At 41.4% G+C, this 27,741-nt stretch overlaps 1 protein-coding gene across 1 annotated transcript in view; it reads right to left on the bottom strand.

The window, feature by feature from the left end:
- Nucleotides 1–27,741, bottom strand: part of HMGA2 (high mobility group AT-hook 2) — a 124,873-nt gene that overhangs the window by 27,783 nt on the left and 69,349 nt on the right. Inside the window, exon 4 of the mRNA XM_066320220.1 lies at nt 7,960–7,992. Coding sequence (XP_066176317.1) covers nt 7,960–7,992 — 33 coding nt within the window. The remainder of the gene's footprint in view (nt 1–7,959; nt 7,993–27,741) is intronic.

The raw sequence follows: 27,741 nt of genomic DNA, 5'->3' as shown, positions 1-27,741 counted from the left end.
ATAAGGGCTGAGTATACTGTTCTTTTTCCTAGCCTAACTTTATTAGTGCTGGTATGTGAAGACTCTAACTGAGCAAATTATTTAAAAGACAAAATCTGTATTTTCAGTGACCTTAACTTTGATTTTCTCTGTGTTTACCTTATTACACGTTCATCACAGCATACTTAATATTTAAAATAAAATTTGCAACAGGATTTACATGGTCCTGAATTAGAACAGCAAAGATAAAGCAATTTCCAAGAATGGTTACATAGGTTTGTTTCCTATGTTTTTCAGTGCAACAAATGAGCAAGGATACAACCCTGGAGTATCTGTTAATAATATTTAAATCAGGGAATAGGGCATCTTTCAGTGGCTTCAGCTGGATGTGGTGGAGCAACAACAATGCTGAGCGTTGAAAATGCAGAGCCTTCTATGAGAATCTCAAGGTACCAAGCTCTCACCAAAAGAGCACTTTCCTCCTGTGTAGCCTTCTGCACCTCATTTTTGCTAATTAGCATTTTGATTATTTTATTACTGTAAGTCCACAGAGTGATCATGCTGGTAGTTTCTGAGTATCACTCAGGAAATATCTTGAAATAATTCTAATTTTCAGGGAATAGCCATGTGCTGCTGAGAATCTTGCAAGTCTTGTATGAAGTAAGATACCCAAGTGTTAGCAGCACTGACTCTTACTACTCTTGAAAATCTCAGCCAAAATATGTAGCATGTGTATGCAAAAGTAGCACTGTTTAATTTACTCTCTACTGGCACTTTTTTAAACACTGCACAGTCATGTTCCTCAATGGTGTTTCCCAAGTACACACCACAGCCCCTTCTCTTCTGCCTATTATTAATGAGACTTCAGCTTGTGTCAAATCAGAGCCAAGTTCTGAACTGGATGGAGTACCTCCCTAAACACCTTTTGTGGCCACAGCCATGGGGTCATACACAAAACCACCCTGCCCACAGATGTTGCCTTCCTGCCTCAGGCTTCTTCCACAAGTAAGGAGCAGGGAGGGAAGAGGTAGGGAGAGGCTGAAGAGGAGCATTGCTGGCTTAGGGAAATCTTTTAGCTCACCCTTTCATCCTCTAGCCTTCTACTACCAACTGCAACACGGATTCCCTGTGCTGTGCAAGGAGTGGCTCAACAGCTGTAGTTCCTGAAGTTTTACATCCTTGCTTTTAGGGTCAGGTCTTGCCCAGCACACTGGAAAAGAGCAGGGTCCTGATGATATGTCTGTGTTGAAGGGGCAAATGTGTGACCAGTGCTGCATTCAGAAAGCTGCCTCCTGCCCTAGAGTTTGCCTCAGGGAAATAAATGTTGTGTGTTGAGCTGTCAAGAATCCATTATTGTTCTTGTTCAGAGATGAAGGCTCCTCCTACATTGAACTAAGTCACAGCACTCCTGCTCTTTTATTGACTCATAAACTGGCTGACAAGGCCATGACATCTTCAAGTGGCACATTGCAGCAGGCAAGACTGAATCCCCTAGACAGTCCTTTACAAGCCATGAAGAAAAAAAAAATCATGCTAAATCTTATTCCTCTTTTGTCACGTCAGATTATAAGTGTGCTCACTTTGATAACTCCCTTATGCAAGAAGGGAGCATCAGCATCTCTGTTTTAGCAGAAGGGGAATCAAGACACTGTGAGACTTACCTAAAATGGAACTTACACAGCACAGTTCTCAGAAACAATGGTTTCCAAGGAAGCTGTGCTGTCCTGGCACAGTGCTGACTGGGGCACCTCTGCTCCTCAGGCAGTGCATGGGGCACAGTGGCAGGCACCCCAACTTGCCTTGTGGACAAGGTGCACAAGCAAGGTGCATTAAGCAAGGGGATGTATGACTCAGTCAGCACTTACTGATAGAATTATCATCAGATTAGCAGATGTGTGGACTCAATCAAATCAAATCGTGTTGCTCTTGCTTCATCACTCTTTGATCTTCAAATCCTGAGCTGCACTGTGTCTCAGGTTTAGGGAGCAGCACTAGGAACACTTCTTTCCTGGCAGCCTGGAGAGCGTGCTAGGATAGGAAATGGGGCTGCTGCTGAGATGCTTCTAATTTTTGACTCTTTAAAAGTGACTGAATATCTGAATATACTCCTGTCTTGAAGGGGTTTTTAATAATTTTTCTTCTCTTCCTTCTGGTCATATAATATCTCAATTTGTTTAATCTATTCACAGCCAAATTTCTGGAAGCAGCCATCTCAAAAATGTTTCTCTATCATAGCTATGTAGTAAATGACAATCATAAATATATAAAACCTTTCATGCCTCAATCTTACACTAATTTGGGTATTCAGGCACAGCATCATTGAATTACATTATTAAGAGTTTATTCAGAAGTTATGTCATGTAAGTAAGAAAATATTCTCTGTCAGAAATGCCTGACCTCCCCTAGCCATCATTCTTTAGCCCAAGTTAATGCTTCATCTGTTCATTGAAGCAGTAATTGCAACTTCTATATTTTCTCCCAGATTATTTTTCTTATTTTATTTCAAAAACAGCTCTTTTTTAAAAGTCATCAGAGAAATTACTCAGCATCTCCCAGTCACAATAAACCCATTATAAAATAAAAAGGAAGACTGAATATGTCTTCTTTTGGAAACCACACTAGCTGCCACCATTTTGCCTTGAAAAGACAAAGCAGGTAAGGATGTAAAGCCCACTATCCTCCATGAAATTCCATCTACTGCATCCATGAAGAAAGCTAGAGACTGTTATTATTTCCCATGAGCCACAATATATGCTTGCTCAGCATGTGTCCACACAGTACCAAGAGCCTACAGCACATTAGAGGATGTTCTGGAGTGGCCTATGTAGCACATATGCATTTATCCTGTGCTTAAGGACAAAATTCCATATGTTATTGGAAAAGAGAGTTTTACCTTTCCAGGATCTGACTTTTTGGGAGTTCCCCTGGGAACTTTCTGACTCTCCATCATATCAATAAGCAGAAAAAAGTCCATGAGACGAACACAGCTTGCTGAATGTAGTGGAAGGAGTAATGAAACCCCAGGGCACTAGGTCAACTTCCAGGGCAGAGATTATTCTGCATTTCTACAGTCAAGGCTCAGTTGAATAAGACTGCAGTATTGCTGGGTTTGCAAGACACAGGGTGGCCTTGGACAATGGCATTCACTCTCTTGGACGTGTATGTGCACCTGTTTGGATTTGCAATTCTGTCTGTGACACTGGAAGCTTTCTTCAACCTGAGAAAGTGGATTTCTGAAGTATTTCTACCACATTTCTGTCTGCAATTTCCCAGAAGGGAAAAGGGTGAATTCACATATGGTGGCTAGCACATACACAGAATGCCTGAAGCTTGTGGAAGTGCAGATTTGTTGCATGGCACAGTGCAGTGAGGAAGTATGTGCACCCTGGGCTTACTGGCCAGGTTGTGCCAGCCTGTCAGCCCTGCCACACAACCACTGTGGGCACCAGGCTCAGCTCTGCACACAGTCTGCAACTCTGCACACAAATGTGTGAACCACAGGTGTAGCTCCTGGGCTGCAGAGCCTGTGTGATGCTTCTAGAATTCACTGTGTCCTACATTGAGTAGAGATAGGCAATAGATGCAATTTGAGGTATATATATATATTTATAATGACTAATTCACACGCATAACCTCATTGATACCCACATTGAGAAATGAGTAGCAGGAAAAAATATAGGAAATCCAGATCTTCTTTCCTATACAAAATAACACTTTTCTTTCCAGTGTTTATTCTTGTTGGATTTTATTTTTATTTTTTTGGACATTGTTTTAAAAACATCTATTGCATTTAGCATTAGGAAGAAGTAGAGAAGTATGCTTCACTTATTCTTTTGATGTACGTTTTCTGTACACTTGCTTGTGTACACTGTTCTATGTATACTTTAGATGTACTCTTCTGACTTTTACACTTTTATTCTGATTTACACACTGTCTTTCTGACTGGTATGCTCTCTTTCAGACTACAAAGGAGTTCCAAGGTTTTGAGATTTTAGAAGAGATATTAAGATTTTCAAAGGGCTGTTCTACGTTCATTATATGTCTTCCCTGCAGAAATGATAAAAAATAAAACGCGTCCTGTTTCCAGAAAATTTTGATTGCTTTCATTGTGTTTTCTTAAAAACATCTATTTCCTTTATATTACTTAAGAGTGTAACTCTCCCATATGGCTGAGTCAACAGCTACAAATTGCTTAAAAATGAGGAAAAGAAGAAATTTCTGTTTGGACTTCGTATTTGCACACCTCGGTAAAAATATTACTATGTCAGGACTGTAAGATCCAGCTGTATGTTCTTTAGCGACAGAGCAGATTTCAAAGAGTCTTGTTTTGAGGTTTAGGCAAATATCAATGTGAAAGTGCTAAACTTACCAATGTCACGCAGTTATGCTGGCTCTTTTCTTCATTTCCCCAAGGAAGTGTGAGAGCATGCGTCAGTGATCGTCACAAAGATGTGAATAAATCACTGTATTCAAAGTTTTGTATTAATGACATTGGATGTGTAGGTTTCCAGCGGGTTTTACTGCTGCTATTTACTGTCTGTGTGATGGTAAATCCTCAGAGCTCTGGCAAAGTTTAAAGATATTAGAGAAGTTTACATAAACATCTGCTATTTCTGGTTTCATGGCGCTAAACTGAACACCTGATATCCATAAAAAGATTTAGATTATGGCAGAGATGTCATGATGCTTAAAATCTGGGAAATGGTGATAGGTTATTTGCAAAATGAGGTTTTTATCTTGTTCTACTGCTTCTGGACTTTTAAATAGACATATTTGCTAGCAGCAAGAACAAGAGTAAGAGTGATGTAAATTAACACTTACAGAAATCTTTGAGAATACATGTAAAATCCAAAGCACAGGAGACCACTCAGGGACCAAGTCTGAGCAAGAGTTTCTGCCCCTTCTACCAAGGCAGGCTTACCATCAACCAGCAGTTCTTGACTGTAACCTCTCACAGTCCCCACCAATGAAGAAAGTATACATTTCTAACTTAATCCAGACTGCCACATGGTAAGGCCATCTGGGAAGATATTTTGAAGGAAACAGATGGAAAAGGAAGAGATTCCTTTATATGTAGTATAAGATTTACATTATCCTCCATGAACTTCCCTGTAGTCCCCATGTTTATATAATTTATCACTATTTCCTTAGACAGCTCAGATTAGAAAGCCTGCATGAGCTCATGTTCTTGTTGTTAATTCTGAGTCTGAACTTCCCTACTTTAATGGGAAATTAGGTACTATAAAAAGAAATCAGAGAAAGGTAACCAGACCTGAGTGAAACCCAGCAGCACGAAGTTCTTGATCATCCCAGGAATTACACTGTTTTACCTCCCCTTCTTTCAGCCTCAGGAAGACACTGTTATGAGCATTTGCTCACAGTGATAAATTTTTGTTCTTTGCCATGCACCTATAACAGCAAAACTGCAGTGGTGTGGTACTGTAAGCGTGAGAGCGGGGCCTGTTAAAACCCAGGAAGGGTTGAAGATAAGTTCAATGACTTCACTGATAATCCTTTCATCTAAGGATTAAAACCAGAAATGTTGTCTGTGTAAAGAAATGGCATATAAACAATTTAAGGTGCTCTTTCACTAGTAAGTTGTGGTAACTGGAGAGATCTAAACAGCCCTCTCTCTCCTTTCATGTATTCTTCTGTGCCTCCTTGCTTTCTCAACAAACACTTCCATCACTAATGGGAATGTCAAAGGGCTTTCTTTTCTCTGTCTCACTCTCTCTGTCTCTGCCTACAGAGATGCTATTGAGGCACCTCTGCAGCAGCAGTGGCATCCAGATGGTTGACACATGCTACAGCATCCCTACCAGAATCACTGCTTCAGCAAATGATGAGGAAAATCCATATGGGGAATGCTAGTGTTTCAGTTCAAATGCCTACATCATTTTGCCATCAATTAAATATGTCATTACTTTGTTCTGCTACAAAACAACAAAGTCCAGGTCTCCTCTTTGTCCTCCTACACCCCAGCCCAGCTCCAGTCCCCAGTATTTCCTCCTCTTTTGCACCCAGCGTTGCACAGGGTTATTATACAAACGAAAATTTGCAGGAGTCAGTGCCTGGGGAGCTTGGAAACCTGGCAGCACTATAAGGCGATTGGCAGCAATGGCTTCTGCTAGGCTAGGCTAGAGCCATCAGTTCTAGACCTCTTCTTTCTGCTGACCTCAGTGGGATTGACTCTGATGTGTACCAGAGGAAAGGCAACATTGACAGCCTCTCAGGAGTCTCTGTCTCCTGGATTTGGTCTCCTCTCTGCAGCAGGGTTTAGCCTCCCTGTCTCAGGTGCCACAGGGGAGATAGCTGGCTTTGTGCCCACCGGCAGATTTACTACCATGCTGCAGTAGGAATAGCCTGATTGTAGTAGTAACATTAGAAGGATATAAGCAAGACACAGAGAGGAAATATCTTCTGTTAGAACAGCTTGGTGTGTTCTGAATTGCATGGTGTAGTCAGATCATGCACACTAAGTCGCTGGGGACTTAGGCTGTGTTTTTTGCATAAGCTGGCCTAACAAAAGACATTACTTCTCCTTGCAAGACTTAATCTTACTTGAAAGTACATTCATCCTGTGTGTTACCTCCACCATTCAGAGACATTAATATTATTAGCTGTGCCATGGATTCATCATTGCTGCAACTGTATTGATTTCTTTTGTAGAAATCTGATTCCTGCACATGCTTTGGAGGGTTACATAATTTTTTCCCTTCAACTCATGGCTAAGATGTTTTCTGTTTCATATGCAACAGCTCCTAACTCAGATTGCAGTTGATATCATAACAACTGTACACTGTATAATAATGTATTAGAACCATAAGGTGGAAAAATGGAAGTATTATTCCTTTCTAAAAGCAGACCTCTTTCCAGAAGAGCAATGAACCCTTTACACTCTTGACTCAGCAATCATTCATGTACATGGAAGTATAGCAGCACAGCCCATGGACTCTGCCCAGCAGTGATGGACTTGCTCCTATGCCCAGAGGTTTTTCTCTGTTGGTGTACATATAATAAAGTGTTAGAGTTAGGTTCTTGGGGTTCTTGGGTTCACAGGGCAGGCTGGGAGAAGAAAATGAAGTGGATTGTAACTGCAGCGTTTGACTGGTTTCATGACAGTTTGTGGCTTGCATTTTTTCCAAAGTGTTAAAAAAGTATAATACTACCCAACACAAAAAATTTCCAATGTGTTATTCTTTATGATGGATCCAGTCTAGTTACCAAGTTCAGCCTATTGTATTTTGTGGATTTAAAGAAGCCCTAAAGTGTGATGATGCAGAGCAATGCAGAGTCCCTAGGCAGTGCAAAGGAAACCTCTTTTATCGCAAAAACTAGGCCTTTTTAAGCAGTTAGCTGATTATCAGGTTACAAAGTTTTAAGGCTCAATAAGCCCAAGTCGACCAACCACCATACACCAAGATGCGGACACGTGGCAGTCATGCAGCATGTCTCTCAAGTCTCTCTACCCCTATTCCAGCTCAGGCACTCTCCCATAGTTCCCTTCTACTTCACCTAAGTAGCAGGCCTGAACCATGATTTTACAAGGGTTAAAAGGCCCTTATTTTATAGAGCTTTACCTATACACAATATTTTAGAAAAGTAGAGAGATGCTTTTAATGCATATGCCCCTCCTTGCTGTAATGCACTTCCCACCTATCCACATTCAGGACACACTGAGATATTTATTACCTGCTGGACTCACATCATGGAAGTGTGCAAGTGTCTGCATCATCACTATCATTATCACAGAAAAAGGATAATTCTGAGCAGGCATTGTCCACTTCTTCCTCCTCTCTTTCCCAAGGGCAACCACAAGCATTATTCTGGTGGTTGTGCTCAGCAAGCCAATAGATGGTCCCCCAGCTCATACGATTGATGCATTTCCCTTCTCTCTTTATAGTGAAAGAGCCCAGTTGAAATACTGAAAAATTATTTTACTCGAAGTAGTCTAAATATTTTAAATTAGTTTTTTCTTACCTGAGCAGGCTTCTTTTGAACCACTTGCTGAGGCTGAAAAGTAAAACAAAGGCACAGTGAGAAACAAAATTAAGTGAGAGCATTTTACTCTAACTTTATGAGTGCTAGGAAAAATATTTTCAGCAATAGAAATAAAACACAGGAAAAACCCACAGTCAGAAATGAAGAGATGAACATACCCAGCTCTCACACCAAGCTCTCACACCCAGCCTCTCCTGTACCTATCTGCAACTTTGCTCTGAAGTAGTTCATATTACTGTGGATGAAGAGGAGTATGTCAAGTTTGTACAACTAAAGCTAAGGTGAAATCTAACTTAGTATGTTACATCTTTCAGCTCTTCTAGGTACTGCTGCCTTAACTTATCAGACCATGAGAGTGACCTGATTTTATAACTAGATTTTGTTGTCTCTGCTGCTGCTCTCTTACGACACTCTCAGGTGTGAGTGGAGTGTCCTGCTGTGTGGAAGCCCTCCCTATTCATCATGAGTAGGATCAAAGCTCAGGCAGAGAGGTGAAGGATACATTACCCCATTCCTGAGCCTTCTCACTTGACCAAAGCCACCCTTGCCAAAATCAAGAAGACTGGGATGGACAGTGGTTCCAGCCCTTGGAAGTTTTGCCTATGCAGGACCTAGTGGCACCACCATGGATTCTCAGCATGTTTCTCTCCTGGCTGGTCCCACCCAGGACTGGGAAACACAGTCCACACATGAGTCAGGAGAACCACCAAGGTGCTGGTGTGCTTCATCCCCAGCTGGGAGAAGAGGAGTACCAATTAAGGAACAAATACAGGCATGCTTAAAATACACCAGCACTGCCCAGATGATAGGATGACCCTTGTGGGTGCTAGGAGCAGCATGGAACAATAAGACCATAGATAAAGGATGAGATCCTGACACAGAAAGGACAAAAAGGCTTTTCTTATTTCAGTGGGACAAAGTTGCTGCCTGCCCGCCTCCCCCGGACATTCTGTTTTTAAAGTCTATGAATCACACCCAATGATTTTCTTCCTGCTCTTCCTTCCTGCCTTTTCCTAATCCCAGCCATGATTTTAGTGCCTTGCTTGGGCAGAAGCCAACACGCCATCCCTGTGCATGGCCAAAAACCTAATCTTCATGACAGTGTAGTAGGAAATAACTGGAATATTTCTGAATAAGCAGTTTAGTGTAATTGGCTTTTCAGAGCAATATTTCTGTGGGAAAGATCAATGGAAATGTAGATTAAATGCAACTGATTAAATTCAGGCTGCCCACCACAAATACCCCATTTTAACAAGAGATGCCTTGTTTATTTTCAGTCTTTTTCTAACTCAGTGGAATCCTACTGCTTTTATATTTTTGTATATAACAGGCTCCAAGTTCTGCTCTCAAATAAATATGAGAGGAACAAAAAGCCCATGTGATGACTGGGTCTGTCTTTAAACTTCAGGGTGGACCCTTTCTTTTTTCCATTAAATTCCCTTGCAATGGAGAAGCTATTATCAAGGCCCATATTTTACTGATGCCTTCTCCAGATGGACTGAAGCCCCTGAACTCATTAATGGACATTTGCTGCCCTTGGACAAAGAAATTATTTGTTTTAAAAGAATCTCTCATAATTAGAGAATTCCTTGAGCTCTTCTGTAATCTGCCAATAGTGGTTTTTCACTTTCTTTTCCTTTTTTTTTTTTTTTCCCTGTTAATTACACCTGTACATGTGTCTACTCTCAAACAGCATGAAATCCACAGACATTTTTAGAGGCTGACTGTTTTCTTCAGCTCAGAAATCTCCGTATATTTTTGGCCATGCACTCTATGTTCATGTGACTCTCACTCACTGTAGCTCAATGAAACCTTCTGAAAGAGCTGCCAACTCACCATATTTTCCATGAATTAGGTCCTGACACTTCAATGAGAGGAAAGACAATGTCTGAAACAAGGCCAGCTCTGGCTTTCTGCCTAGTATGTGTCACAGTAATTCTACCAGCTGCCCTTCTACACAGCAGTTCATACTTTTCAGACCACCAAAAAGCCCCTTGAATACTTTCAGTGATAGCTGGGGCTTGAGCTGCCAGCGTGTTTTCTCAGCCTCTGGCACCCAGTGGCTTTGGACTGGACCTTGAAAGTTTTTTTGCATGTGTTTGTTTTGTTTTGTTATTTTTATGAATGGCTTCCACAGGGGACTCTGACTCCAGCACAACCCTATCCAGCCATTCATAAAAAGCAGAGGGAAAATATTGTACTTCGCCCAGTTGGAAACTGTCTCTGATACTGACCAAGGCTTTAAAGAATTTTAGTCATTCAAGACCTTTGCTATCGTAGTGCTTCATGTTGAGAGCTCCTTGGCAGTGCTCAATTACTGCCTGCTAGGTTTCCACTGGCCTTGGGATCTGGAGTTCAGCATATGTTATGCTTGCTCCCTTAAATGGAAGAGGCTTAGCTATGCAAGCCCAGAAGCAGGGCTCAGTCCCTCAGCCAGTATTAGTGGCACACCCCACTGACACGCTGGGAGCTGTGCCCACTCATGTCACATTGAGGGCTCCAGCTTGTGGCAGCTGAATCACTGCAAGTGCCAGTTTTCAAAGGCATTGCTTTTCCTGCTTCAGCCTGGCTGCTGGGAAAGGTGGCTGGACATATAAACCCAGTAAGGCCCAGCTCTGTGAGAACTCGTGCCTGCTCACTTAGGTCACCCTGACCAGAAGAACAGAGGTGTTCAGGAATAGCGACATTTCCCAAGCACCCCTTAAATTTCTCCAACTGTTTCGGATGTGATGCCTTTGAACCATTTTGACACACTGTACACACTAATGCTTCCACTTGCTAAAGTTGTGTTTACTGAGTTAAAAGATCTTTTCAGGGCTTTGAAAGTGACACCTCTGATTCACAAGTGTTGCATCTGCATGTTCAATTAACTGGAAAGACAATCTGCCTTGGTTATGGAAAAGACTGTAACTATAAGATAGCCATGGACAAGAGACTTTAAATAGGTGCTCTGGAGCAAAATAAAGCTGTAAGCAAGAAAAGACAGCTCTGAACTATTACATATTGTCCGTGCTAGGAGCCTGTAGAGTAAGATGGTAGAACTTCTACTTTTAGACCTCTACTTTGTCAGAGGTTCTCTCACTTATGTTACCATATTAAGAGAAGATCTGTGCAACACAGTGCTTTCACATTTCATTTTTATCCCAAGTTTGAAAAACAGCTATTGTACAATGCATGTACATCATCTGATATTCCATACACTTGAAAGCAAACTTCAGGGTTTTTTACATCATATGCAAGTACAAGTCAACACTAGGTATCTTTTTAAAATATGTATGATACAGAAAGGACCAGTGAGAGTGTTGGAAAAATCCTATGACCCGGTCATTTAAATGTCTATCAAACAAGAACAAATCCAAAATGCATCAGTATTTCTTTTGCCATGCTTAAAATATTAAGTATGTGAGCTAAGGCAAAAGATAATAATTTAAAATGTGAGGATAATATTCCTAATTTTGAATAGGAAAAGCCCCACAGAATGCCTGAAAAGGGGAACACACAAAATTTTGATGGTTTTATCTTTGCTGTAACTTTCAAATGCTAAAAGCCCAACTGTTTATCTTCTACACTTCTTCCACTCCTCCTATGTCACACATCCCTCATTTTGTTTTTTATTTTCAAATTCTGTTACTTTATGTCAATATCATACATATATCCTTACAGCTTGTACTGGTCAAACAAATTCTTTGCTTTCGATATAAGAACAAAAGAGCAGCCTCATGTTATGAGTTCATATTCATCTTCTGCCAGAAGTCTAAAGTTGTATCAAATTTGATTTGTCACACTTTTCATTAACAGAAGTCCTTCTTACGCTGTGACTTTTCCTAATGTTATAAAGCTAAGGAAGGAAATTGGAAGGTTAAGGGTAAATCTTTATCAACTAGTATGAGCAATGCTGGAACACATTTTTAGTGATCAGAAACAAAAGCATTGGTTTGAATGCAAATCCTCCTCTGACTGCTATTCCTGAAGCTCCAAGGGTAAGCTGCACACATGGTCTTCTTATATTTTCTGTTTGTGTCTTTCTCTTCAAACTGAGTATTATGAAGATGTCTGATTGATGCTTCCTGGCAACGGCAACTCTTTGTTTTTTAACAACAGCTTGACACAGATAAGAGATTTGCATGGAGGTAGCTCTACTGGGGAGACTAAATGGCCACGATGGAAACTAATACCCAGTTAGGATGACATTTATAGTGCTGACAGCTCAGTGTTGTGCAGAGATCATTAAAATAATTTCATAGGTCATCCAAACACTTGTAGTTCTAAATTAAAAGATGAGTAAAACCATATTTAATCTTTTTGTCTACATATCTTTGAAAAATCAGGAAGTTCATATTATACCAGTTGAAACCAATATAATCCAAAATAAATCATGTCTTACAAGCAGTTCCATATGACAGCAGAGTAACTACCATTCTGCCCTACAGCTTTAATTGGTTTGAGTCCAGCCGTTCTCTCCCTCTTCCAGCACAGAACAGTACAGTGCCAGGACCAGGGGCTAACATAGCCTGCCAGGAAACCCTCACCTTCCAGCAAAAGCCACTTGCAGCTTCTTGATTATCAGCAGAAATCTTCCTGAAATTGCATGGTACGATGTCTGCCTTTCACTCCTCAGGTCCAGGTATGCTCATGGCTTGCTTTAGTAATAATCTCCCTTTTGAGGCCGTAGAAAAACTGCTTTTTTATCCCTTCAGTAGTGAGGGGACTTGTGTTTTGGAAGCACAGGTCATGAATTCTCCTGCCTCCATCACATGTTTGCAGTCAACTGGCAACCGTAGTGTCTGTGTATGCACACTGCTGTGGGTCATTAGAATCTAACAGCAAAACCATCTGGCCCTTAGAGTTCAAAGGAGATTTCACAGTTCTCCGTGCAGTCTCATAAATGAGGCTAATAGTAATCTGTGGAGAATTCTGGCAAAATCTGTGAAACTATTCTTTATTTTCTATCCTACTTGGCACTCTTCTGAATTTTTAATATGAAGTCAAATAATTGCAAAAATATTTATTAGCTGACTGATGCTGGAAAAGTCTGCAACATGTCAGAAGCTGCACCAGTTAGTCAATGATAGAGAGTATTCCCATTCCATTAGTTGGGGAGAGCAGAGAGCATCAGTTTTCCAAGTACACAAGTGACAGAGTGACTTTTAATAATTATTTGACCAGCATAAAATTTTATATTTAATTTGGCAAATTCAAAGCACACAGCTTCAAATTACTCTTTTGGTAGTCTTGAAAATCAGGCAGTGGCACATATATCCAATTACATATGTATATATCCAATGGAAGTCAAGAAATTGACTTCATCAGGGTTAGGATTTCACATATTTTGTTTACAGAAAGCTACCTTCACTACAAAATATCTGTAAGCTGCTTCATTTGGAATGGTTTTACATTCTGAGAGGAATAAAACAATGAAAGAAATTCATTTAAAAATCCAATTCTGTTTTCTTTTATGCTCATGAAACCCATTATTTCTCAGTTGCTTTGACCCAACCTATACAGATCTTGACAAGTACAAATTTAATGTTTAGAACAGGATGGGAAAACCCATCATCTTTATTAATCTGCTAGCTGAACTGTTAGTTCAAGCATGACAGTATTACAGTGAGTTTCTCAAGGATATAATCAAAATTCAAAGTACAGCAGCTGTTAGTTCAGTGTTCATCATAGAAGTTATTAATTTTTCTAATGTTTCAGGCAGTATTGGTTGCATTCCCATAAAATATTTAAGGCAGTGCAGCTTATGAAATGTCCATTTAACGGACCTTGTATCTGTGTTTGAATAAGCAAAGTTTAAATTAGTGTTCTCACCTAAAATCAGTACAGCTCGTCAGCAGAAGGATCTGCTGTTGCTGACTGCTCTTCTGCTCTGTGGGGTTTCCCTGTTACTTCATTATCATCTGTCACACACTTGATAAGCTTTCCTGATGCATTTTGCTTAAGTTTTGTTTGGCACTCTGTGCATTTTGCTGCTAAAATATTAAGAAGTACTTTCTGTCTTTCAGAAGAATTCTAGCACACAGTTCAGCATTGAGGTTTTCTTGATATACTCTTAAGGAAACATGAGCTGGCTCTTTTGTCTGGCAAACGTCATATGTGTCTGTCTATTTATAACTCCCTACACAGACAGACTATTGAGAAAGCCAGAGGGGAGGTTTCAGTCATTCTTAGCTATAGCGCAAAGAGAAAACCTTACGTTTTAGTGGATAGAAATATAAATTCCAAGTTATTGGCAAAGAAACCGAGCCCTTATTATTCAGGGATAAACTGATCAGAAACTACTTAGCGTTATACCTTGCAGACCTGTCCAGACAAATAACTATTGTGCTACTGTTTATCTCCAGACTATCTTGTCTGTTTGGATACAGCAACTCCTGTGTTCACCATGCATTTCTCTTGGCCCATGTGGAAATGATTTTTGGTCACTGCTAAACAGGCTAGATTTGAATTGATGACCTAGAGGTGGAAAGCACTGAATCACATAACAATCTGGTTCCACCTTTGGTTTCAGAGTCTTCTCTCTCTTCTTCTTCAGTCACTTCCCACCATATGGACTGAAAGCCCAGGGCAGTTTCTGCTGCAGCGGTCATTCCCACTGGAAACACTGCATGGAGCTGATCAGAGCTGCAGGAATCTCAGCAGTGAACTCATCTCTGGACTTGACTGCCAGGAGCTCCCGAATACTCTTGACCTTTGCATTGATCTCCAGTGAAGTTACAGAGTAAATAGCATAGGGAAGTCCCAAACAAGTCAACCTGCTGCAAAATCCACTGCTGTTTGGAAAGTGAACTCTAAACTTCAGTGGTTTTGCTCAAAATGTAACTGTTGTCAGCCAACATTTCCCTTTATGGCCTCTGATGTTCACTCTTCTCAACTTTGAGGTCACAAAGACATCAACCCACTCGGTGACAGAGTCCTTGTTTCATTTAGAAACCTGAAAGAGGCACAGCCTATTTTCCACAATGGAGACTTAGATATAAACAATCAAATTAATTTCCAGGCCTATGAAAGCTTCTGCTAACAATAGGTCTAAGCCTAGAAACAGGAATGGACCCAGAACTGAAGTGGCAGTGACTGAAAACAGAAGGTAAGCTGCTCTGCTGGGCAGACCTGAGACTTCAGCAGTATCAGGTAGTAACTCTGTCCCTGGCTATACACCTCCACCATGGTAATGGTGCAATGGCCATGCCACAGCCCAGGCCTGTACTTCTTCTTAAGAAGGAAAATACTGATGAAAATATAGTGTGCACTTCCCTTGGCCCTCAGACACCTTCACCACTCTGGAAAGGCTGCCATTCAGACTAACTTGAAAGCTGTGAGATTTGAGCCAAGCAGTCTGTGACTTCCCTTGGGTATTTCCCAGTGGCAGTCTGTGGCATGTCTCTTCAGTTTAACGTTGCATACTACAAGAACTGCTGCCTCCAGAGATCTGTGCTTGCTTTACTGAGACACGTCTCAGCCAGAGAAGGACAACATCAGAGTGGGCACTGTGGGAAGGCAAGTGCAGGAGACTGTGATCAGCCTAGAAAATCTTCAGACTTCACCAACAGGAGAAAACAATCCAGTCCAGGACCTCTGGCTTGTATCTATACAACCTTTCTTCCAGACTGCCTAGAAGGAAGAGTCCTGGGTTGTGCTACTTCCTTAACCACATCTGTTATGTGGCAGAGGACAAGATGGTGAAGGAAAGCAAGCTCCCAGCTGCACAACACTGACAACTGCAGGGCAGTGCTTGAGGTTGTCTGTGTTGAGGCACTGCTCAGCTCACAGAGTGCAGACACAGCACTGCGTGTTGTTAGGAAGAGCTATCTGCCCCCTCATCTGCACAAACTGGGGTAAGGATACAAGAAATCTTGGGCAGCCATTTTTGCACAGCCATTTCTGCTCCTTCAGGGATATAAAGAATCTTGTACAGAATTTATGTGGTCAGCCCCAGGCACAGCCCTCAGCTCCTGCAGGAGCTTTCCCTTCCCATTCAACCCATTGCCTCCCTGACCTCCCATTGCCCTCTGACGGCTGGGCAGGGCTTTCCTCCAAAGAAAAAGCACACAGGGCAAGAAAGGCAAATCGCCTGTGCCTGGTTGATTTTCTGCAGCTGAGGATCTGGCCTGAGGCATTTCTCTTGAACTTCTTTGTCTGAGCAGATCCATTGGTAGCCACATGGTTGGCTGGGGATGTTTTTGTATGTCTGGGATATACAGATGTCTGATAGCTGTCTGTCTATTGAATAGATTTGATAATTATTGCTGCCTTCAGGACATTGATGCTACTAAGAGTGTCTGATGTCAGAGTCCAAGCAGAGACTGCTGACATTCTGGCATAATTTCATAAAGAAGTCACTGTCTGAAATAGAAATACATTTTCCATGTACTTGAAATATACCAGGGGCTTGGTGGCGAGCTGTTGCAATTAATCCACTTCCTGGCTTGATATATTTTGGGATCATTCTGGTGTGTGGTATGTTAAATACTGAACTCAGTTCATATTCTTATTTTTAAATGGAAATTACCTTCATTATGTCCAAGAGCATGATTTCTAGGGCCTTCTTGCAAAGCAGAAAATACCCCCACTATGCCATTGCATTTCTGGTGTGATCTTACTTTTACACTTAATTACATTTAATTAAGTACATTTAATCACATGCATCATTGTGAAATTCATGCAACACAGTAATGGATTTTAAAAGACAGTAGCAAACAGCTTTTTAAAATCTGATTTAATAAATGATTGCAAACTCAACGCCTATCCTATTGTCAATATCTTATTGTCAGCCTCTCAAGAGCAGCAGAAATATGAATAGTATTTGAGTACATATGCTCCCCTTGGTCTGAAAGAGAGTAAAAAAAGGGGAAGAGGGGAAAGAAGAAAGATAGTCTGCTCTATATAATCCTGGTGTAATTTTGGAGTTGTTCTATTTACATCCCTGAACAGATTCTGAATTTAACCCAGTGTAGGAGAGAAGAATTTGACTGTATTTTACAGGACAATTACCTGACTGTCTAGCCATAGTTATTTAATAGCCTTTTGGAAGTTACATGTGACCTAAAGATCCTATTTGTTGCTTGGATCTAACAATGTGAACATCAAAGGTATGTGTGTAAGGTATGCACGCAAATCCCCTGCAGATTTTTTCATAATAGTGCTGAAACCTGACACCACATCAAGAATGCAGCGCCTGGAGCACCCTACTACAGCCCCACTCCCTTGTAAAGCTTAACGTGGTTTCCTTGCTCACAGAGCTCCACCCGCCACTTGGAAGGCAGCCTGCTTTTACATGTTAGGGCTGCTAGGAAGGGCTTGTGAACATTTTAGCAAAAGCAGGTCGTTTCAGAGAATAGGACTGATGGATATTGATTCTCAGTTTCTGAAGACTCTCCCATAATTTGTTGCTTCTGTTGCTGAAGTAAAAAAACCTAATTTTACATGCTGAAAAAAACATAGCTAAATTTCCTCCTTGGCTAAATTCTGCCCTTATTTCCAGAGTCTGCGGAAAGAGCTAAATGCTTCCATCTTCCAATTAGTTACATTTTATTGTGCTTGGAACCTCTGTGGTTTGGGACATGCCAAAAATATACCAGTTGGTAGTATCTGTGGCTAGGTGGTCCTGGCAGCAGAGGTGAAAGCAGCTTGCTGGATGAAAGGAGAAGGAGAGCTGGCCTCCAAGTACTGCTGTAGTTGGCACAGAGAGGCATACCCTTTCTGGGAATTAGGTGTGCTGGGTAGACAGGAGCTTGTTTTGCAGCTGAACATAATCCACCTTGGTGAGATCAGGTATTATATCAGCACTAGATCACTTACCAGCAGCTGCAAGCTCATTCTAGCATTGGCAGCAATATGGCCAAGGATACGCTGATATTCTGGATATTGACAGGTAAGGCTGATGGTGTGGAGCAGGGTTCTTCTGCTGGTGGTCAGCAGACTGCTCCCAGGCATTTCAGTATCCCCACATTCCACGGCTGTGACTGCCCAATCACAAGAAAGACTTTCTCTTGAGAAAGGGCCCTGGGAATATGACAGTGTGCCTTGACGCAAGCTCCACGGACACCAGAGGTTGCTGTGAGCCCACTGCTCTCTCAGGCCATCCCATCCCCATGATCAGCAAAGAGGTCACCAGCAAAGGAAGGACAACAATTGGAGGAGGGGTGAGGAAACAACAGTATTGCTTGTGCCATCGTGCATCCACCTAGAGCTTCTGGAAATCTTTGGCTGGCAGGAAACAGTGCTGGGAAGTTTTGGTTGGGTTGCACAGTGAGAAAGATGCAAAGGGATGGAATGAAAGAATGAAAAGGGGCAAGGAGAGATGGCAAGAAATAGTGGGACCAAGCACACACCCCCTTCTCTGCATACACACAAATGGGAACAAGATCTCTGCGTGGCCATTTACATGCAAGGAACTGAGAGGAAAAACAGAAACACATTGTTCATATTTCTTTTTGTCCACAAAGCTCACTAGATGGCTGTATTGTTGTCATACTTTTGGCTTCTTCTATGCTCTGAAAGTGTGTGCATTACTGACATATTTTGAGGGGTTTGTGGTGTTTTTAAAGAGAGCAATTGGGAAGTTTGGTTAGAAAGAATCTTCTTAGGTACCAGTGGGTTTTTCAGATTTTAGGATCAGATGCATTTTTGTAGGCTTCATGGTAGTGCTTCATCTTCTCAGATCACAAAAATGGTCAACAGAAATGCAAAGCCTTTGGGACTGTACTGCCCTGGAGAGCGGAGGATTCCATCTGACCTACAAGGCCAATGACAGAAGGATCCACAGGAGGATGTCCTTTTCCTGGGGAACTCCATCTGTCAGCACAGCAATCTGTACAGGAGAGGGTCTGCTTCAGCTTTTTGGCAGGAGGCACTGGGAACAGGACAGCCAGGATATTCACTGTTTATTATACAAGCATTTAAAAAAGGTGGGAGACAGTGATGGGATAAGGAGGTGCCCATGACACCTTGCCTTTCATCACCTCTCAGGAACGTCTGTCTTCGGGGCTAATTTAGATGCATTTACATAATAAATGTGTGGCCTTTTCAGCCACATTTTTTCACTTTAATTTCTGCCTGGCCTCGATGACAAGTGCCCTTGGCAATTTGTGGTTATTTTCCTCATTCTGCACTGCGGAATTGTCTCCTATTACAGTTTTTTCTTTCACAGATAAGCAAATACATGGCTCATGGAATTGATCTAGTCTAGCTCTATTTTACTTAGCAAATACTGGAGGGAGGGTATTTTACTTTTTTAAAATGTATTCTCTATTGAAAAGACAATGCTTTGCTGACTGTATACCGGTTTGCAAGTCCAAAACAGATGATTTCATGAGTCCTCCAGATGCATCATCACAGTTTCAGACAGCTTCCTGACTGACAAGAAACCCAGAACTCTCATGAGATCTCCACATTGGAATATTATTGACAAACATCCTGTACCTCAGGGGAGGTACATGATCACAAACCTTTCACATCCATGCTCATCCCATGACATGATGATGTTTGTGCTTGGACCAACTGTCAGATATCAGATTAGAGTCTGATGAAAAGCAGAATCTACACATCCTTGAAAGTAAGGCACAGTGAAAAGGGTCATCAGAAAAGAGAATGCAGTATGATTTTGCACTGTTGAGAATTTTGGCAGGGAAGATCCAGCCCAGGGAGCTTTAGATTAACCTATCCTCCCCTAGAAAACAGCCCACTTAAAATTTTGTACAGTGACTTGTAGCACTGGCCAGTAATTCCTGGGAGTCTTCACTGTTCAGGTGTTATGTTCCTTGAAGATGAGATGCCAAGGAACCACAGAGACTTTATGAGAAAAAGATCTAACACATACCCTGAATTGCATCCTGTAATAAGACAATAGAGAAAGGAGACCGAAGACTACAGAAATAATCACAGTGTGAGCCTGATCTATTAATGAACAGTAGACAATGGCAAACTTCAAGTGAAAAGCTTGAGAAGTGCCTGGACACCTCCATGATGGCCATGTTTGTCTATCTCCTTACAGTGGATTTCTTCTGGTTTTCTTTTCCTCAAGTATATTTTCCTTAACCCTCAGTGTTCCTTTAGAAATTGAAATTGACTCTTTACCAGAAAATCACTGAGTCCTGTAATGCTGTGTGATGGGTCATACCAATACTACTCAGTTCAACAGATAAGACTTTCCTATCAAAAGCCTAGGAATAGATAACTAAAAACAGTCACAATATTTGAATATGTAATTTTATATTGGGATATCCTTTTCATCTCTGCAGATCCTAAAGTGATTTGCACGCTTGAAGTGACACAAGCCCTGCAAAGTAGCCATTTCTGGGATGAGGTCTGGCAGCACATTTAACAGCACAAGACAGTATCACATACAGTTTCAGTATTCTTCACATTAGGTGAAGAATAGCATACCCAGCGTACATGGCAGAGAAAGTAGTAAATAATTATACAAACTGGACTTTGGCTAGTACATTGGGTTCAAAACCTCAGTGCCTTGGCGACTCTGATGACCACAAGTGGTCAGGACCTTGATTTTACATCTCATCTGAAAAGCAACACCACCACCAGCAACTTTCTTGAGTATCATGCAAAATCATTCTTTCTAAGTGAATCAGAAATAAAGGAGCATCCCAGCACAGCAGCTAGGGATCCCTGGGGGTATTTACTTTGCTTCTCAGTTAGCCTGTATAATGTGATAGCCCAGAGTACACAGACGTCCCCATTCACATCCTTGGTGTACAGAGAAACAGCACACTGCTTCTGTTCTGTAGGAACATCCACACAGGAGTTCCAGAGAAACCAAACAGTAAGTTACGAACAAGAAAAACTGAAAAAGTTGACAGAAAATCCACCAAGATCAGATACACAAAACTAGAAATCTCAAATTTGCTTGAACAACCTTTGAGAAGTGGACCAAGCTCAAATCCATGGGGCTGGTAGCATGAGCAGCTCCATGAGGGACAGTGTAGGGCTGTGGCCATAGAAGAAAATAAATCTTGGAAGTTCTACAGTGTAAGCCAATATATATGTCTGTCAGCTATGACGTTATATATAGTGTAGGAATATGCTGCAATGCATGTTCAGGATCAATTTAAAATTAGTTAGCAGTTTTTGCTTTAGGCAGGTGTCGGTTTTGAACACACTTGAGGAAACAATATTACGTACATAAGATTGTTTTAAATGGATTTTACTCAAATGAGATAAAAAATGACACCACATGAAGCGTAGACCAGCAAACCTAATAGATTGTCTCCTTTATATGAAATCAGAAACCAAATGGTGAGTTTTGACTGACAGTAACAGATTGTCGTATATTCAAAGAAAAATCTAGTTAGCAGAAACACAGGCATGTTTGCTCCTGATCTCATGTTAGAAGCTTGAGTAAATGTCTGTTTGGCTCGCTGAACATAGAAGTATTAGTTAATTCAACACCCACCTATTTTTTTACTTCTTTAATAATACTAATGCTATGAATTATTACATATTATTTCCTTATGCCCTTAAAAGCAATTGAATTTAAACATTTTCTCCTGTTTCCATTCTGCTGCTGCCTCTTCTGTAAAAAGGCGGTTTCTGCATCATAACCATAGTTGGCACCTACAGCATTAGGAAAACCAGCAACAATATACAAAATCCGAGCCTACTTTTGCTTGTTCCTTTATTTAGTTTACTACGCTGTCATTGTTTTACTTAATGGCTGGAGCTTGATACCATAATAATTTTCCTCAGTCAGTTCATAATATCAATTCCCCTGTAGGTCAGAAACAATACTTCAGGAAACACCACCTGCTATTCAGGGATATTGCAGGAAATTTGCATTTCCACTTTGTAAAGTGTTATTATTTTGGACTGACAACCTAACATTTATTTCATTACCCCAAAGTCTTTGGACCCTGAAAGCAAGAGAGAGAACGGGTGTCCTGGCTGACCTCCCACTAGCTTTTCATGGTCATTAACAATCAAGAGTGAGAAGACAAACAACTCACTGCTGAAAGATGTGTGCCTCACAGGCAGCCCTCTCTGTCACCTCCTCCGGAGTCTGAAAGAAATTCAGCTGTTCTATCAGTCTGCCCCTGCTTTGCCAGCCCTCCTTTGTAGTTGGGCTGCTGCCTGGATTTCCCTCCTCTACAAACAGCACTGATGAATGGGGTGGTAGATGCAGGCAGAGGATTTATTCCTCTAAAGGAATACAGAATGCTTGACCATGGTTTCTGCAGTGAGTTTGATGTCTTCCACCTACCGTTTTATTCACCGGGTGTGGGAATGTGATATTTTCAGACATCAGCAGGGGAAGGAAAGGTCCCCAGTTAGATGCTCGCAAGGTCTGCCACATTTACAACAGCTGTACCAAATATCCCCCAGAAAACTTCAGCCTTTCAGTACCTTTTCCCCCAGCTGGGGATTTTGAGGTGACCACCAATACAAACCCCAACAATTTCATTCCCTTAGCATTCCCAGCACAACCATGAAGTTAGGCACGAAGGAGGAGACCTGTTAAAGGGAAGCCACAATCCTACACATTTCTGATGCATTTCTACACAATATGGAGTACATTCCGCCTTAGGTAGCCTACTTCCCACCACATCAAACTTATGTTTGGCTTGTTTTGTTTTCTCCTCCCAAGCTTACACTGGTGGGGAAAAGCCATGACTGGCAGAGCATAGCAGCACCTGCTTTGAGGAGCCACAGCCGGGGTAGTGAGTGGTGAGGCTGCACATTACATCCCCTCATACATGTCAGGAAGCATGTGCTGCTTGAAATGTTGGTGGCAGAGGCTCATTCACAACTGCCCATCACTTCTCCCAAGGTGATTGCTCCACCATGAAGGTGATTGCTCCACCATGCAGAAACACACCCAACAGTGAGCATGAGGCAACCGCAGAAATATCCCTAAAAATGGCTTTATTTGTGGAGGTCTGTCCAAATCCTACTCCATGGTTCAGAAAGAAGTGTGACTGTGGGAACTTTCTTGCACAGTTTGCTTCTTCTCAGCTGACCAAATATATCCCAGAGAATTCACTTCTAGGAGGAATGCCTTGAAGCAATTTTTTTGTATCATGAGTGTTTCATGACATATCTCTATTTCAAGCAGCAGCACTGGACACTGCTGAGGGAGGGCAACAAGTACTACTAGCTGCTTGAAAGGAAACTTTTTTTTTGGCTGGTTGCACAGAAGGACACAGATGAGGTGCAGAGTAGGAAGGAGTGCACTCACCACCAGCCTCCCTGAGTCAACTGACCAGCCCCACTCATTCTGTGGAGCTGCACTGTCATGGCCAAGCTACCCTGCTGCTGTGTTGTTACACAGTGCCAGGGGTAATCCAGGCTCCTCTGTCATGGTGCAGGGGCAAGACTGAAAGCTGCCACTACACCAGCAAGTCCAAGCCGCCAATGTGGCACTGGCACGAGCACCTCCAAAGCTTTCCAAACTTGCATGAGTTTGGTTTGCTACTCTTGCCCAAGAGAAAAATGTAAACAGGCATAAAGTCACCATTTCCTTTTCCAGATATGAGGGCTATCACAAACCAGCTGAGAAGTCCCCCCATCTCAGGGAGTCCTGCCCATGTATTTGGATTCAGCAGCCAGTATCAGTGGCGAGGTCTTGCCGGCAGAAGTGAGCTGTGACCTGGCACTAGCTCAGAGGTTGTTTGTACGAGGGCTGTCTTTTAAATCTTGGTACTGATAAAACTTATGGCTGTGTTGAGAGATGCTCATAAAACACTGAGTCACCTCTTATTCAATTAAGAAAGCTGTCACTGAACTTTCAAGGAGGTCTGAGAGGGTTACTCCCCTCTGTGCTGTGCTGAACTCAGAAATACCAATCTGTGTGACACTTTGGACAGCCTGGGCTGCCAGTCAGAAAGTTCAAAAGGTGAGGAACACCTCTCAATAGGAACAAACAGTTACACACATTTGAAAATAACCCTTGTGAATACAATTAGCTATTTGGTACCCTTTCCTGCCTGGAATCTTTCGTGCTACTAAAAAAGTTGCCTAGAAGAGATGGCAAGAAATGACTGCAAGCTAGCTGACAGTCACCTTCAGGCCTTATTTAAAAATCAGAAGATAAATCTCAATGTTTAATATTTAAACAGAAAAATGTTTAATTTTAAAACATTTATGTTCCTTTTATGATTGCAAAATCAATATTAATACAAAATGTAAACCATTTTATAGCCCCCACACAGGACTTCCCAAGAAGTCTGGCTTTTGGGCAGATGAAAATTACCAGTGGGAGGTTCAGAAATGCTGGTCCTAATATATAACACCAGATCAAGACCTTCTGTCCTTCCTCAGACAAACTGGCTAACAACTTCAGTGAGAGTTCTGCCTGAGTAAAAACACCAGGTTTTGGCCCATTACCTTCAAATGGATAGAACAGTTTATTTGTGGTTTGAGGTGCTTCCTCCTGTCTGAACTTTCAGTTTTCCAGACTGAACCTAAGAAGTACAAAGGAGGTTTCCCACAATCTCCCAGGCTGTATGTTGTTGGGGATCCCAAATTACTCTCTTGAATTTTGTGACTTGAGTTCGTGCTTGCAACCCCTGCATTCACTGAACAGAAGCAGCAGGTAGAGATGGGATGTCTTGACAATGAGGTTTAACTGAGTGGAAAACTAATCTTTCTCTAATGCGAGCCCCCAAAGACAGAAAGATTTCTCTAACATTCTTTAGCATTTATTCACTCTGCAAACTGTATACACTAAGACATGCAGTGTTTCTCAAAGGCTCTTACAACCTAGAGATGAAAACCAGGACAGTGCAGAAAAGCAGGAGTAGAAACAATAGCTGATAGCCATGCTTCTACCGTTTATTTCCATGAGTGCGTGGCAAAAAGACCCTCCAAAGAGCTGGCACTAAATATTAATGAGCAAACCTCAGAGCAGTCTACCAGGTCCTGCTACTGTCACATGGCTGCTGCCCTGTCCATTCACCTCCTCATGTGTTTGAATTTTATTCATTCATTCATTTGGGAGAAGGCCCTGCAGTTCCCCTCCACCCTCCTCAAGCCCATTTCCATTCTAGCGAGCACCCTAGTGCTGAGGACTGCAAAGCAGCCCCCAGCTCCACTCCTTAGTGTCCCCCCACTGTGGTCCTGGGGAGGGGAGCATGGAGAGGAAGTGGTTCTGACATGTATTCTGCTGATGTTTTAAAGCATATGGTCTGAATGCTCTGAATGCCATGGAAGATTACTGTCAAATGTTCTAACCCATTGCCTAACTGTTGACAGAATATCACCTTTCATAAATTGCTGGTACAATTTTCCCACCAGCTTTGCTCCAAACACAGGAATTACAGGCAGAACACAAATCCAAACAATTCCTATATGCTTAATAAAATAAATAACAATCAGCCCCTGAAACAATTCCCCTTTAAAGGAATTTTCCATATTTTAGATCAAACACTTCCTTGGGATCCATGATAATTTGTACTTTCCAGTGTCATAAATAACTACCTCAAAGAAAAAAAAATCCAGCACATTCTAAATCAGCCAGATTTATATTTTGAAATTCTAATACATATGGTCATGTCATACTTTGGATACTGGCACAATTTATGAATGAATACAAACAAAGCAAGATATGCCTGAATGAATCCCTCCCCCTAACACATACTTAGCATAGCTCCAGGTCACTGGAGCCAGACCAATTTGCACCAGTTCAACAGTTGGCCTGCAAGGTTCACATGAGTGTGGTATCTCTGTGAGTACCTCCTTCCTGCCCTCGGTCTCAAATTTGTGAATAGGTTAGTGCTCTGTATCTCAGTACACCACTGAACAATTTGGATTTGGTTCAGGTCTTGGGCAGTTCAATCAAGCTGGAAAACGCACATGCACTTCTGTCTCCTCCCCCTGCTCCACAGACACTTCCTCTCACTGAAGGAGAGATAACATCACCTTTTCTTAGGAAAACTAATTATTGATATATTAGCCCAGCAAGGACTATAAAGTGTTACATTTTGGGTTTTTCCATGAAGAAAATATCTCTTCTGAAATGACCAAGTAATTTCAGCTCAAATTTTAATTTTCACCTGAAACCCTATTTTCTGATGAGAATATTTCAACAGAAATACTCCTCTTCAGAAGCTAACAAAGTTTCATACTCTGCTGTAACAGCTCACCTCTCTGTGCTTCCACTCCTGAAACCTGTATCTTTCTCAATCTCTATGGATTTTGGCTTTCAACATGGCCTGCAGGTCCGTGGATGGACACTTCTCTGACTTGACCTCCTGCCAGTCCTGCTTTTATCCTCTCATCACCTAAGCAAAGAGGAGGTTACCTAATATTAAACCATCCAATTTGTTTGCTGACAAATAGTCTGGGCACCAATATATTGGTGTGCTCCAGGGTTAAGACCACGTCACCATGGCAGTCCCAAAATGCCCTACAGCTAGAGTGATCTGTGGGGGCTATACATAGTATCTCTGGGGACATCATCCTGCTTGTGGGTCATTTATTTACATCAAATTATTCAAAGTAGCTATAGAAACTAAAGGAGAATGGAGAGGGGAAAAAAAAAAAGTGGATTAGTGTCATTTAGCATCTTAATCTTTGTTTTTCAAGGCATCTGACAAGCATTACAGGCCCATAAACCAAACTGAATCTTCCCTTGCAGGCTTCCTGTGTTAATGACTATCTACTAGGAGAATGTTTGCATCCTTTTCTGGTGTTGACTACTATATACAGGACATTAGATTTGTGAATCCATGATCTAAAAATGTATTGTACCTGTATTTTTTTTAATAAGGAGATGCCTACATGTTACTTGCAGAGTGTAACTGTTGTGGTTTAACACATCAAAAATTAAGTACCACACAGCCACTCCCTCACACACCCTAAACCCAGTGGAATGGAAGGAGAATCAGAAAGAAGGTAAACCCCATGGGCTGTAAGGGGTTTACCCTGGCTGAGATAGGAAGAGAATAATAACAATAACAATATAATCAGTAACAATAACAATGACAATTTTATAATAATAATTGCAATAAAAGGGGGCCAACAAAGAGAGAGAAATAAACCTCCACCAAAAAGACAATTGATGCACATTGACCACCTACTGACCAGTGCCCAGTCAGTCCCCCAGCAGTGATCAGCCCTGCTTGTCCAGTTTCCCCCCCACCTTATATACTGAGCAAGACATTTTATGGTGTGGAATATTCCTTTCACCAGTTCAAGTCACCTGTCCTGGCCATGCTCCCTCTGGCTTCTTGTGCACCTCCTCACTGACAGAGCATGGAAAGCTGAAAAGTCATTGACTTAAAGTAGGCACTACTCAGAAACAGCTAGAATACTAGTATGTTATCAACATTATTCCCATACTAAATTGAAAAAGACAGTACTGTACCAGCTACCAGGAAGAAAATTAACTGCATCCCAGATGAAACCAGGGCAGTAACAATCCCTTTACCGTCATTGCCAACTGTAAAACAAAATCCCTTTGCTGAGGAGATGGGCAATTATACCATATTTTCATATGTGGATAGCTAGTTGAATTGTACACAAAATCTTTTTACTGTCCGATTCCCTCATTTTGTTATATATAAAAAACAGTAAAGAATTGCCTATAGAATGTTTGCATCTGTTTTTGTGAAGGAAATGTAAAATATGCCCCAAATCCTTTTATCTTTTTTTCTAACAAAACCATAGCCAAAACAATTTCCTTCAAAATTTAGGGAAAAGAGAAATGTTCTTGGATTCCAGCTGAGAACTTGTTCACTACATTTCAATCTAGAGAGAATTTTTATGGCTGAGTTATTACTAATAAACAAAATTTATAATAGAAACATT

The sequence above is a fragment of the Sylvia atricapilla genome, chromosome 5 (genome assembly GCF_009819655.1).
Source record: "Sylvia atricapilla isolate bSylAtr1 chromosome 5, bSylAtr1.pri, whole genome shotgun sequence".
Taxonomy (NCBI): Eukaryota; Metazoa; Chordata; class Aves; order Passeriformes; family Sylviidae; genus Sylvia; species Sylvia atricapilla.
This window is presented reverse-complemented; position numbering and strand designations above follow the sequence as displayed.